At 45.9% G+C, this 13860-nt stretch overlaps 1 protein-coding gene across 1 annotated transcript; it reads right to left on the bottom strand.

Moving 5' to 3' along the window:
* Nucleotides 1-5092: 5092 nt before the first annotated feature.
* On the bottom strand, nucleotides 5093-11717 carry Tmed3 (transmembrane p24 trafficking protein 3). Its single transcript, XM_005366636.2, has 3 exons — nucleotides 11431-11717; nucleotides 9760-10008; nucleotides 5093-5902 (listed from the first exon to the last, which is right to left on the bottom strand). Exons 1-3 carry the CDS (start codon nucleotides 11605-11607, stop codon nucleotides 5666-5668), a joined length of 663 nt encoding a protein of 220 aa, XP_005366693.1. The 5' UTR covers nucleotides 11608-11717; the 3' UTR covers nucleotides 5093-5665.
* Nucleotides 11718-13860: the final 2143 nt, after the last annotated feature.

A 13860-nucleotide genomic window follows, 5' to 3' on the forward strand; every position in this document is an offset into this window, starting at 1 on the left:
AGATGCCTCTAAACGGTTTTTAAATTCTATGACACTCTATGACACCTCAAATAGTCCTGGGATCCCTTGAAAGACATGGTTTTTTTTTCCCTGCACAGAGCAGCTGTGGGAGTGGAGAACCTGGCTTGGTCCCTCAGTCTTCAGACGCAGATGTGATTTTTTTTTTGGTGTTTCTCTACTGCCCTCTTGTGGCCATTGTTGATATTGTTTCAGTGCTAAGAAAATGATAAAATTCACCAAGTATTTACAGAAATATGTAATTATAGCTTTAAATGCAGAGCTTTGAAGAGTGTTTACTAGGGGCAGTGGGGGAATACACAGTCATTCAGTTCACCTTTGGAAAGTTTACTATTAACAGAGCAAGAAACTCAGCACCCAAACTATTAAATTCTTTGGTACATGATACGGCCCAAAGGTAGACCAGAAGTCTAGTTCTACCGCAACACACAGCACCTTCACCACTGCCTTTGCTATCACCATCCACAGCACCGTCACCGCCACCACTACCTCCGTCACTATCCCCACTGTCACCGTCACCACAACCAGCGTCTCTTCCTCCCTAACCACAGACATCATCGTCACCAGAGCTCCATTGTCACCATCACCACCCTCATGTATCCACACCATTATCACCACCATTACTGCCACCATCACACCAGCAATACCATAACCATATTAGTACCACACTGCCATCATCAGCATCGCACAGACACCATCATCATCCATGCCCCATCATCACTACCAGCACCAGCACTTCCATCCCCGTTATTACCACCAACTCCTCCATCCCCACTATCCTTCCACCTCCATCCCCACTCTTGTCATGACTCCTGCAAATGCCATCCAGAATTTGAAGCTACCAGATAACGTGGACTTTCGCAATAAAGTTAATAGAGTCAACAGCAAATAGAACAGATTAGCTATAGAAATAACGTTTATGCAGAAACTTTTACTTTGATAAAAACATCCACAAATATTTTGCTATCAAGGCCCCACAACAGCCCTAAGAGACAAGGCAGGTAGTAGTTCTACCTTTTTGGTTACTTTGCTTTTGAGATTTTCATACAAGGAAACATAAAAGAAAACCTAACAAACTCCCACATGCCTGCCACCTAGAACTGACAGATGCTAATTTTGTCATATATATCTCAGCTATTTAAGAGAAGAAAATAAGACTCCACACTAAAGTGAAGCTTCCTTTGTAGCCCTCCTGGTCCCATTTCTCATTGTCCATTCCAGTGTGATGACTTCCATATTATACTATGATGTACAATCTGTGTTTTTATAATTTTAGCATGTATTTTAGTGTGTCTGTATATACATACACACACACACACACACACACAATAGCTTTCTAACACGAATACCATTTTCTGCATGCTTTTGATGAGAAATGAGGGGTATCACACTGAAACATTTTGCAATGTTTTTCAATCTTCAATACACTTTCAATAGCATTTCATATGACTGTGTGGAGAGCATTTCATTCATTTCCGACCATAATAAAGCATTCCCACATCTACAGTTTGTTTATCCAGCCCCCTCCTGATGGGCGTTTGGGTTGTAGCCAATGTTTCATTCCCTACACTGTACTGCAATGTCTCGTAATATTATATTTACTTACAAATGAGGAAACTGAGGCTCAGAAAGGAGATGTGATGTGCTCATCCTCACACAGCCGCCAAGTGATTGTCAAAACTGGATCATTATCAAACTGCTCTATCATTTAAGTGTATTTGTGGGGGTCAGTATTTCATAAAGAAGACAAGAGGGAGCAATGATAACTAACTCAAGCTGTAAGACTCACAAACTTGATAAATATGGTGACTTTGAGTAGAATATAATTAATCTTTAAAGCAACATAGATTGAGAGAATTGGATGGTATATACTCAGTACCACTGGTCATGGGCTATGTCAAAAATCCATTTATTTTAAGAATCCTTGTAGGGAACAGGGAAAAAGAGTCATTTGCAAGCCACAAATGGAGAGCCCAGGCTCCCAGGCTCCAGAACTGGGAAGTGGGTTTCTGCTGTGTGTGCAGGTACATGTCCTTGTATGTATATGTGGAGACAAGAAGACAACATCTGCCGTCACCCCTCAGCCATCATCCACATATTTTTCAAGACTATGTCTCTCATTGACCTGGAGCTCACCAAGTTGGCTAGGCTAGATGGCCAGCTCTGGGCACATAAGGTCACACTACAATGCCTGGGTTTTATGTGGGTTCTGAGGTCCGAGCTCCGGTCTTCAGGCGTGTGCTACAAACATTTCACCAACTGAGCTATCACTCTGGCCCCAAGTCCCTGTCTTTTAAGTGTTTTAACACCTGTTCTGCTATGGTCACAGTTAGAAGATAGGACTTTTCTATCCACGGCTTAAAAGTGGCCATCTCAGTTGGGGGTTCCTTGCTAATCCCAAACAAGCAGCCATTTTCTGGTTTATTTTGAAGTACTTTGTATTGAGATAAAATGAACCATCACTCAAAGCACTATAGCCCATGACCACTGCAACCCCAGTGGGGAACAAAGCTATTGAACAGTCAGTCTCAACCAAGAATCACAGGAACTGGGGAAGCCTGGTCAAAATACTTAATCTGTAGCACCCAGAATCTGCAACAACTATCTTTTTCCTCCCTTCTTCCATCCTTCTTTTCTTTTCATTCTAATTGAGCAGGATTTAGCGGAGGACTATTCACAAAGTCTGGGTGTCATTAAGAGCAGAAAACAATCTAACACTAAAGATGAAATCCCAAGAGGAAACGGCTGTGAGTTCTTCCCAGCCCAAGTCTGGAAAGGTTAAGGGATGGCTATTTTTAGAACCAGAGATCTGCTTGATTATGGGCATCCATGCCACTCCCTGGGTGGTGAGAATGGCAGTTCAGGGGCCTAGACTTTTGAGAGGGGGAGAACGTGTTTAAAACAGACAAACATCAAAAATAAAACTTCTGCTTCCGCACACCCCTCCAGGTCATTCAATCCCAAGCCTCACCTTGAGCTATTTTTGCAACTCTGCTTTCTTCATCTACCAAGCACACACTCCTGGGCTACTGTCGAGCCTGGCTCAATGACCTTAAGCTGCTTCCCAGCTCTGTATCAATGTCTGCTCTTCAAATTCTCTTTTGAATCTTTTTCATATATTAATTTGATGCCTGGCAGAAGTCTCATAATTTTACCTTGTTTAGAGAAAAATGTATTTTAACAAATGTCCCTGCAGAAGCTCCACTTGTTTTTGAAACCTGTGGTATGCAGCACACCATATTTCCTTAGCTCTCTCTCCTGGTCCCTCTTCTCTCCCTCTTTCCCTTTCCCTCTTCTCCCCCCTTCTATGAGACTTAAACACAAGTTCCTGAAAATGCCAACCTTAGAACCTCTATGGACCCAGCCCTCAGCTTTTAAAGCCCTCTCCTTCCCCTCTTAATATAAGAATATTAACCCTCAAGGAAAGTTGGAAGTCGTCTTTCTCTCCCAAAGGGATTCTGTCTCCTGGGTATGCTGGGAACAGATGTGCCTTTCAGCTTCCCCTGTCAGCAGCATCCAAGCTTAAACTCAAATAGATCGTGCTAAGAGAGTGAATTCTGTTCAACAACGATGCCTATGGCCCAACTCTCTGTCCAGTCAGTACACTCTCTCTCGCCCACCTCCCAAGAAAGGGCAGTTCGAAGCAAGCAGCTCGTCCCCTTGCCCATGCTGACACAATGATGCATGGCAGACCTGAATTCAAATCCCAAAGGGTCAAACTAACTGAGTATTTCCTACTCAAATGCAATGTTGAACATCTCTGCCTGCATGGGAAATAGGAAGTCTTCCCCAGGGAGTACAGGCTTGAAGCAAGGGAGTGCCTTCTATTCTTTTTCTTGAATACCCAAAGAAGGCTGGAGAAGCCATAGGTCTTCCACATTTTAAAATTTGTATCTAAAACTCTTTATGATGAGCAAGGCTCTGAAAGATAGTTTAAGCATTAACTTGTTGCAGGTTTTGGCTATTGGGATGCAGCATCAGGCATCAAAGTGAGTTGCTGTCTGACATCCAGTATGTGCTCAGATCTTCCACTTTTCTTTCCTCCCTAAATTCCCATGTCCATTCATCTCTTCTACACACCACACTTATTCTGTGTTCGAAATTCTTCTTTGCAGCATCCTACTAGATTTCTCTATCTAAAGGTCCTTTATTTTAAATTTTGCTTCATGGGCTGGAAAACTGAAAAACTCAACATGTTAAAAATTATGTCTTTGGGCCTGGGTAATTATTAAACTTGTTATTAGTATATAATTGATCAAAAATATTTGGCAAACAATAAGCACCAGCTGTAAGTTTCATTGCAAACATTATCTCCAAAACTGAATGAATAGGGCAGCATCTCCCTCAGTCTGTGCTCTTGACAGTTAAATAAGGCTATATTCATAAAGCAGAAAGCATTAGCAATTCTATTGTTTTGTTTTTCTGTAAGTGAGAAAACATGCTCTTGCTCTCTCTCTCCCCGTTCTCGCTGTCTCAGAACGACATGAGAAGTATTACAGCGAGTCTTGACTCCTTGGACTCCTCAGCGACTCTATGTTCAGGTTGGCAGATCGCACAATAGCTGGGCTGGCAAAGAGTCTGCAGTTAGGGAACATCTAAGAAATACAGGTCAAAGCTAGATATGATGATGCACGCCAGCTAAAACAGCCCTAGGGAGGATTGAGAATTGGAGGCTAACCTGGGCTACATAGCAAGAACTGTCTCAAAACAAAAATCAAAAAGTAGCAGCCCAGGTGTGAGAGGTGTGATCGGTCAACCTGGGTACAGGCAGCCCAGGTGTGAGAGGTATGCTCTGTCAGTCTGGATAGAGGCAGCCCAGGTGTGAATTGAAAGACAGCATCTGATCATGCAGACAGGGCCTGGCTGTAGTCACGGAGGAAACCATTTATATACAGCCTGTGCACATCCCGGTGAGTGACAGGAATGGGAAGGGGGTCTTCCTATTTCTATTCCCTTGGGAGAGGCGTGGCTCACTGGCTCCTCTCCACATTTCTACCCCACACTGCATACAGCTCCAGAACGCCCACTTTCTCTATCACACTTTCCTTTAAGGCAAAGAAACAGAGGCACGCCCTTCCAGAGTGCTCAAACGTGGGTTTTATTAGCACAGTTCTGCCTCCAGGAGCTAGAGCTCACCAAGGACACCCACTCTCCATTTGGGTCCTGATTGTACAGCTGACCCTATTGCTTCCAGATTAGACCTGATATCCTAAGGTACAGAGAGGCCTATGGGAAGAAAGGCCATAACTGAGAGATCTTGATGTCCAGATGAAAGAGGACACAACAATGTAATGACCCATGTATCTTGGAGCAGTGGCAGAATCTTAAGCTGCCCTGGAGACCCAGGTGCTTGGAGTTCTCCCACAGACTGGCTGCTGGATCACTGACCCTCCCCAACAGTGGCCAATCCCTAGGCTGACCCGTAAACATTTTTGGTCAATGTTGCACACACAATACAATTAGATGCTACAGATTACTGGCATCTGTGAGCTTCAGTTGCTGGAGTGCAAGGATCAGATATGTGCACAAACAACAAAGTGTGGCCTTTGCTCTCCCTGCAGCTCTCCCTTCACACCGGGTCACACCCCCATCCCTGCAGGAACCAGAGACCGGAGGGTGCAAGGGGCTGTGGTGTGGTCCAGCGTCGCTAGGAGTGGACAGCTCTGTTAAGAGGTCGTTTCTCTGTGAAGAAGCTTTTCAGCAGTAGCACCTGGCTGAAGCTGACCACAAACAGGGCAATAGTCTCTCCGACAGACCAGTAAGACACCTGACTATTAAGGTCTTCAGCTCGGGCTCGGTCCTGGGCCTCTCGCAGGCGATAATGTGTCTGGGAGTCGATCACAGTCTTCAGAGCCTCATGAATAGTGACGCAGGCAGATTCCATCTAGGTGGGAAGAGAAACAGTCAGTTGCGAACAGTAAGTCAGAAAGGGTGGAATCCAGCAGCCAAGGGTCACAGCAGCATCCGAGGCATAATCCACTGATACTTCCTATGTTAAACATTTTATGTGGTTTCATAATCCGACAGTAAAGCCTAGCGGGAGCTCAGAGAGCGTATCTTGTCTAATCACACATGCTTAGTAAGCGACAGAATTAGCATCTGACTGTGTTTCGAGCTCCTTTGGGTGCAAGCCCTATCCTGTTTCTCTTATTTAATTTTTATAATGCCTTGACAGGCATGATCACCACCCTTGGTAAAGGAGAGTCAGATTTTAGCTTACTTATCCCTACTAATGGGGAAACTGAGGCCCAAAGAGGCACCTTGAACTTGAGGCACACAAGCTAATAACAGCAGTGTGAACTCGACACACTTATGCCCAACTTTGAACCCACTGCTTATCTACTGTATGACTGATGCCTACAGCTTCATGGATAATCATAAACATATGTGAACACACAACCGTGCATATACACACATATGCTCACATGTAACACATACCACTTCACAATTACATATGCCTCCTAAAATAGTCTGTCATAGGCAGATCTCTGAAAATGTTTTGAACACCACCACCAGTCCTTGGTCCCCACCCAGGAACTTATGACAAGGGAGCCATCACTCCTGTGGTTACAGTTACTAGGCACAGTTGAACTTAAATCAGGAAGGGAGGGAGATGATCCTGGGGCCTGATCTACTCACATCCCTTTCAGCAGACATTCTCCCTAGCTGAAAGAAGACAACCCCTACAAAAATCAGCAAAATGTCTCAAGGGGCTGACACCATAATGGTTGGCCATGAAATAAGGTCCTTAGTCACATGACTATATAGAACTGAATCTGGCCAACAACCTGGCTAACAAGAAGCAGACAATTCCTCTTCTAGGTAAGAGCACAGCATGGTCAACAACTCCATCTCAGCTCTGAGACTGAGCAGAGGACCAATGAGCATGCCCAGACTCTTGGTACCCAGAGCTGTGAAAGAGAGATGGGTGTAGCATTCAGTCACTGTGTCTGTGGCAATAGACAACTATTGCATAAGGTCTGACTCCAGCAGCTGTGTGACCTGCACAAGACTGGACCTGTCAACATTCTGTTATGGAGGGGGTCACAAGGCCCAGTCACTGAGGATCCATATGGCAGTTAACTATTGCCAGGAGAGGAACTCTCACTACATTCCAATAAATACCCATGCTCCAGATGATGGCATAATAATAATAATAATAATAATAATAATAATAATAATAATAATAATAATAATAATAGGGATGGGCAGATGACTCATGGATAAGACCACTGGCTACTCTTTCAGATGACCATGTTTGATTCTCAGTACCTGCATGGCTGTTCACAGCTGTGACTCCAGTTCCAAGGGATGAGATACCCTCTCCTGACCTTCTTGGGCACTACATACATATGGTGTACAGTTATACTTACAGGCTAAACACTCATATACATAAAATAAAATAATAAATCTTTTAAAATAAAAATGCAAAATAGAGTTGGTTAATGTTAATAGAGGTAGTGGGGGAAGCCTAAGCGAATAAAGTCCTGAGTAGATGTGAGTTGTTGACGTGGGCATGATCAAGTATTCCAACGTCTTAGACCCATAGGAAGTGGTGAAGCTGTCCCTAGGTTAGGTTCAGAGCAATGACAAAGACTTCCCTCCTGGTCCTAGTGCAAATGTTAATAGTCTATGCAGAAAATGTCCACTGTAGCTTTCTCTCCCAGATCTTTACAGCCTGAAGATGCACCTTACAGAGACTGTTCCTACCAAGATTAACTGAGCCTGGCTGCTTTTTCAACTGTACAGTACAACACTGCCTCCCTGCTTATCTGTATGTAATAACCCCACCTCCTTGTACAGCTGTATGCAATAATCCCACTTCCCTGTTCAATTGATCCACTGCTGGGAACTCCTGTGACCCTTGGCCCTAGCCTGACACTTCAGCACAAGTCCATCACCTCTCCATTCTGCTACACTGGAGACCAAGCCTCCAGCACATGAACCTCTGGGGGGTGAAAACCACACCCAAACCGCAGTGCACGATTAGGACGCATGGCATAAGCCCACCCCAAAGCAGTATGCCACCGACAGTGACACACTCGAGAGCACTCCCTTGCCTTATAAATACATGCTATTTCCCCATCCACTGGGGCCTCCCATTGGTGCTAGTCTACCAGAAAGCTCTTCAGCTTGTCACCACAAAATTTCAGTTAGTCGGTGCCCTGCCTTGCTTCAAGGGATGTGGGAAAACAGGAACGGGCTAAAAGGGGAACCATACAATAGTGAGTAAAACCATACAATAGTGGTAAAAGGGGAACTCACGAACTCCACCTGCCCTTCTCCTTGCAATAGGATCACATGGGAACCCAGGCTCCAGGAAGGCTTTCTCTTGCCCTAACTCATTACCTTTTCTCTCTTATTTTCTCCAACTGGTACACAAGGGAGCCCTTAAACTCAGGCTTACGAAATCTTCCAGTTTCATCAGTGACCAACAGAACAATCTGTGCCTTTGGCTGGATCTTCTTTTATTTAAAGAGTCAAATGTGCATAGTGGCTACTGCACTAGGCAATGAGTCTCTATCCTCTAGCTGTGCTGACATGATAAAAGACTGGGCACAAGCCAAAGAGAAACAGAACATAAAATCTCCTTAGAGTGCAAACAGGGAAATGTCGGTCTCTTTAAATACTTGAGCCATTCTGGCTTTGGTCCTAGAATAAATGTACCACAGAGAGTTATTCCTGTCTTACAGGTTTTCTAAGCCATGGTGATCAGTCATAAGACAAATATTTGGTGAGCTCCTTTGGGTGCAGCGACTCATATGCTGGGGTATTGAGAATAAAAGAGCAAACAGATAGCAGAGTCCTGGCCCTCAGGAAGCCCAGCCTATGTGTGAGAGGAAGGAGGAGCTTACACAGAAGCAGGGAGAACTCAGGATGAAGGCAGGGGTTAGTCAATCATCTCGAGAGCCATGGGAATCAATGGAAACTAACCGACTTTGAAAAATGTCAGCATTTCTCTTCCACAGTGGGGATTTGCTGCTCAGAGACTGTACTTGGTAGCCACCCTCTCATCCTGACTTGCTACCCAAGTGCTCACCAAGGAGACATGATTGGAAGTTACGTGTGTGGCTACAGGCCAGGGCTTTGAAGGGCTAGCTGTGCCATTCTCATTTCTCCTTTTGGCATCCAAAGGCAGAGAACTCTGAAGCCTGAGGGAAGGGAGAAGAAAGAGCCTTGGGGCTAGAGATACAGCTCTGCAGCAGAGCCTGTGCTTAGCGTGCACAAGGCCCTGGGTTCAGCAAAACAATAAAATAGAAAGGAAGGAAGGGAATGAGGAAGAGAGGCAGAGATGAAGAAAGAGGGGGAGGGAGGGGAAGAAAGAAAAAGGAGAAAATGAAGAAGAAATGAGATTCCCAAGAGACTGGATTCCCAGGTCACCCACCAGCCTTTTCCAGGCCATCCTGAGAACAGTGTGTGAGGCACTGACATATGGGTTTGTTATGGTAGCTTGTGTTACCCTTACCAATACACTCCTGAAGCAGGACTTTGGTCTTCACAATCAGAGCAGAGAGGTGCATGGCGTAATTTCGAAAGAGGTGCTATGTCAGAGAAAGACAGCTGGAAGGATGAAGCATCAGCTACGAAAGGGTTCTGGGTAAAGAAGGGACTAGAAGGGGAACGGAGTGTTTTAGAGCTAGACGGTGATTCTTGCTCAGCACCTAAGATGGGGACAGAAAAGCCGGAAGACGCTGAGAGCAGGAGGGTTCCCCTAGTACCGCCTCCGTCACGTCCACTCACCTGAGTGAGAGCTGTGACCCTATTCCCCATGTCTGGGAGAATGGGGGGCTCGTCACCCACTTGGAAGTCAAAGTAGACGGTCTTGTGCGAGAAGGTGGAAAATTCATTACTGAAGCAAAACAGATAAACGCCCTTGACCTCCGTCCTGTGTGTGAAGCTGTCATACTGCTTCTTGGTCTCCCGGTAGATGACGTTCCCCAAGGGGTCCTGCACATAGCAGTCCACATCGTAGTGGCCTCCAGTGATAACCTGACAACCACAAAAAGTGTGCTGTTACTGGGGGCAACCAATACTTCAAACTGCTGACCCTAACAGTGACCACTGGGAAGCATTTCATAATTTACCCTTCACTACTTTCCAACACAAACGGAGCAGTTAAGTAAGTGACAGTGGCCACTTCACTTCCTATTTTTCTTGTTACTACGACATGATACTTGACAAGAGCAATTTAAGGAAAGAAGGGGTTTACCTTAGCTCCCAAATCACCATGGAGGAGAAGTCATGATGTCAGGAGAATGAGACAGATGCTCATATGGCATCCAGAGTCAGGAAGCAGAGAGAGAGATGAACGCTGATGTTCAGCTGGCTTTCTCCTTATTCAGCCAGGGACCGCTGCCCAAGGAATGATGGTACCCATACTTAGGGTGGTTCTTCCCACTTCAATCTAGCCTAGAAACTCCCACACAGACACGCCCAGAGGCTCGTCTCCTTGGTGATTATAGACTACCCCCTCCCACCCTCAATGTCGGGGTATGCCTACCCTGATGGCTTTGGGAGCCTCACTGGCTACAGCACTAAAAACGCTGTTCTTGGTCTTAAACCGCCGATGCTGAGCCAGGCACATACACACATTTTGCACGTTGTCCACAGACGTGAGGGTGGTCTCATCAGTGACTCCATCACACATGAAGTTGTCTTCAAACAGAAGCATCCTTCAGAGCTTCTACCACAGAAGGGCTGCTCAGGGTGCACCATTTGGGCTGCCTGTGTCACTTCACTTCCAGAAGTCTTGACCCAACATGCTCATTCGTCCCTCCAATCCTGACCCTAGACCTGCTCACTAACCCTAGAGAGCAGACCCTTTCCAAGGCAACTGTTAGCTAGTTGATATGTCCAGGGAGATAAAGTGCAGGACCTGACTTCGCTGAGCCATATGGTAAGAGACAAGCCGAATAACCACACCAAGGGGAGGGAGATTCTCCTTGTGAACACCGCAAAATCTGTGCTGAACCCTCCTTTCCAAACACCCCTTAAATCACTGCTGCTGGCTCACCCCAACCCCGGTTGTAAAAGATGCGGCTGGCTTCAGCACCTGCAAGAAATGCAGCCCAAGGAACAGTTGGGACAAACTGTCGGCCTGTGTCAACTAGTTAATACTGGGGTTCATAGAGTCAAAGGTACCTGGGGAGATCAATCCTGCAGGACGAGGGTTGGCGACGTGCCTCCCCCTCCTCGTCGCTCACCTGAAGCCTGCCTAACTCCCCAACTACTCTGGGCCACTTCGGTGGGGGCGCGGGGTGACTCTGGATGATACAAACGTTTCTTTTCAAGGAGACGTCAACCCGTCGGGGGTTAACCCTGACACCCGCAGCCTCTGGTGGTTAATCTTATTAGCCTCTCCGGATGGCGGCGCGCTAGTGCCCGGGTGTGGAGAGGCGGCTAGGGCCGCACCTGGTAATCCAGAGAGAACTTCACGCCCTGCTCCACCTCTTCATGGAAACACTGCTTGGCGTTGTCCGGCAGCTCGAAGGTGAGCTCGGCGCCCCGCAGTCGCTCGGCCCGAAGCAGGAGCAGCAACAGCAGTAGCAACATCTGGAAGGATGAAGCGCTAGGGGCCTCGCTGCCCATGATGCTCTGAATCTGGTGCTCGGAGCCGCGGCTGGGACTCAGTGACTGCGGAGACCGGGGAGGGGCCGCCAGGAGAGACGTGGCGCGAACTCAGCCCAGCGCTTCCGGGATGGCGGCGACTCAGTGCGCAGCCGCAGGCGCACGCCGCGGAAGAAGTGGGCCCGAGACCTTCCCGCCCGCTGCGCCTGCGCGTCACCGAATTTAGGAGCCGTATTCCGCCCCCGGTCCAGGAGCCTGAGCTTCTCGTTCCACCAGGTCTTGTAGTCAGAAACATTCAGGCTTCTACTCTGCTTCTGGCTTGCTGTCACTAGTCTCCCAAGTCTCCCGAGAAATCCGGGATGTAAGGAACACCCACAGTAGTTAGGAGGGATGAATACCTGGACAAAAAAGAAACGCAGGGAGGGCAATGGACTCTTCATTCCCCTACTCTACCCTAGGTGAAGAAGTTTTCAACAGACTAAACCCATGACTACACCTGCGGGGGTGAGGAGGCAGCTTTCTCTCAAAAACACAAACTCTCTTCTGAAATTAAAAGTTCCTAAAAAGATTTCAGTTATGTTTTGACATTCGGGGTTTATTGAAAATTTTTGGGGGTGAGATTCTGTCATCTCCTTTGAATTCGCAAAAGTGTTGAAAGACAAATCGATTTACTGTCTTATTCGTGACTACTGCCCAGACACCTCTGTGTGTGTGTGTGTGTGTGTGTGTGTGTGTGTGTGTGTGTGTGTGTGTGTGTGTGTTTGCAGAGTCCTACAGGATTTTTATGTTCACCATAGCCCCATAAACAAAATATATAAATATGTGTTATGTTATTTGCTACTCAATAAGATTTTATTTCAGTAGAACATTATTAGATATGGTGAATCTTGATTTTAGCAAAAGAGTTTCAGTATTCATATATACCACCATATGGATAACACTGGCACACACTGCCACTGGCCATTTTGGACCACGTATCAAGAAGCTAATGTGTGTGAAAGCAATCTATAAGTTGTGAAACATCATTACCCATAATATAATTATTAATAATGTATACGATTTCTATGCTAGATGTACAAGAGGTGTTGAGCGGTGTGCCTTGAGGCTCCTTCCCTGCCTGTCTTATTTAACATTCTTTTAACCTTTTAATTTTTAATTACATGCTTGTGCATGTCTGCATGTGAGTATGTACATGAGTACAGGTCCCTGAGGAGACCAGGGGCTTTGAATTCCCTGGAGCTGGAATTGCAGAAAGCTGTCACTCATCTGATGAGAGTTCTGGGAACCAAACTGGAAGTGCTCGTAGCCACTGAGCCATCCCACCAGCTCTTAGCATTTTTAATGAAGAATATTTGAAACTTGAAACCTATAATTCTCTAACTAGAAGACTCAAGTGAAGCAAAAGCAACAACAGACGTTCTCATGGGTTAAATATGAGATGTGATGTTTAGGTTTCAAGAGGGGGCACTTGCGTAAGTTCAGAGGAGAAGGCCTGATTTCATAGCTGTTTAAGTTGGAGTGGGCAGCATTAGAATCAGCATCAAATTGCATGTAACAGGAGAGAAATTCCTGGGTTTCTAAAGAATAAATTGTTTTCTACCAGGTCACTATCAGGTGGCATCTTTTATACTATTTTAGGAGAGATATTAGCAAAATTGGGGGGATGAGGAAGGTGATGAGGAGGGGATAGTATAACCACTGCCAGGAAGCTGCCTCAAACAAGAGAATGCCAAAGAAAGGAAGACTTAGCATGAAAAACTATAAACAACTGGAGAATGTTAGCTTTAAAAGTTTACACTACACCCATCATTTACCTGGCACTAACAATGTACCTGTCACAGGGTCACCTAGCTATCCAGCTCAAGGTAGTTTATAATTGTCAATTTCCACTATCACCACGTATTTTTTTATTTTTATTTTTTTCACTTTTATTTTATTGAGAAAAGGAAATAAAAAAGTTTCAGCCTCCTCCCAGCCTCCCACTTCCCTCCCACTCCTCCCACCCTTCTTCCCCTCCCCCACTCCTCTCCCCCTCCCTCTCCAGTCCAAAGAGCAATAAGGGTTCCCTGCCCTGTGGAAAGTCCCAAGTCCTCCCCCCGTCCATCCATGACTAGGAAGGTGAACATCCAAACTGGCTAGGCTCCCACAAAGCCATAACATGAAGTAGGATAAAAACCCCGTGCCATTGTCCTTGGCTTTTCATCAGCCCTCATTGCTCTCCATGTTCAGAGAGTCCGGTTTTATCCCATGCTTTTTCAGTCACAGTCCAGCTGG

This window comes from Microtus ochrogaster, unplaced genomic scaffold (assembly GCF_000317375.1).
Source record: "Microtus ochrogaster isolate Prairie Vole_2 unplaced genomic scaffold, MicOch1.0 UNK12, whole genome shotgun sequence".
NCBI lineage: Eukaryota > Metazoa > Chordata > Mammalia > Rodentia > Cricetidae > Microtus > Microtus ochrogaster.

What these genes read in the sequence shown, in the direction of transcription:
- Tmed3 (XM_005366636.2), bottom strand. Translation starts at nt 11,607, where the DNA reads ATGGGCAGCGAGGCCCCTAGCGCTTCATCCTTCCAGATGTTGCTACTG. An exon ending in AGTTCTCTCTGGATTACCAG is followed by an intron (nt 10,009 to 11,430) that starts GTGCGGCCCTAG and finishes TGTGGTTGTCAG; the next exon opens with GTTATCACTGGAGGCCACTA. An exon ending in GGGTCACAGCTCTCACTCAG is followed by an intron (nt 5,903 to 9,759) that starts GTGAGTGGACGT and finishes CTTCCCACCTAG; the next exon opens with ATGGAATCTGCCTGCGTCAC.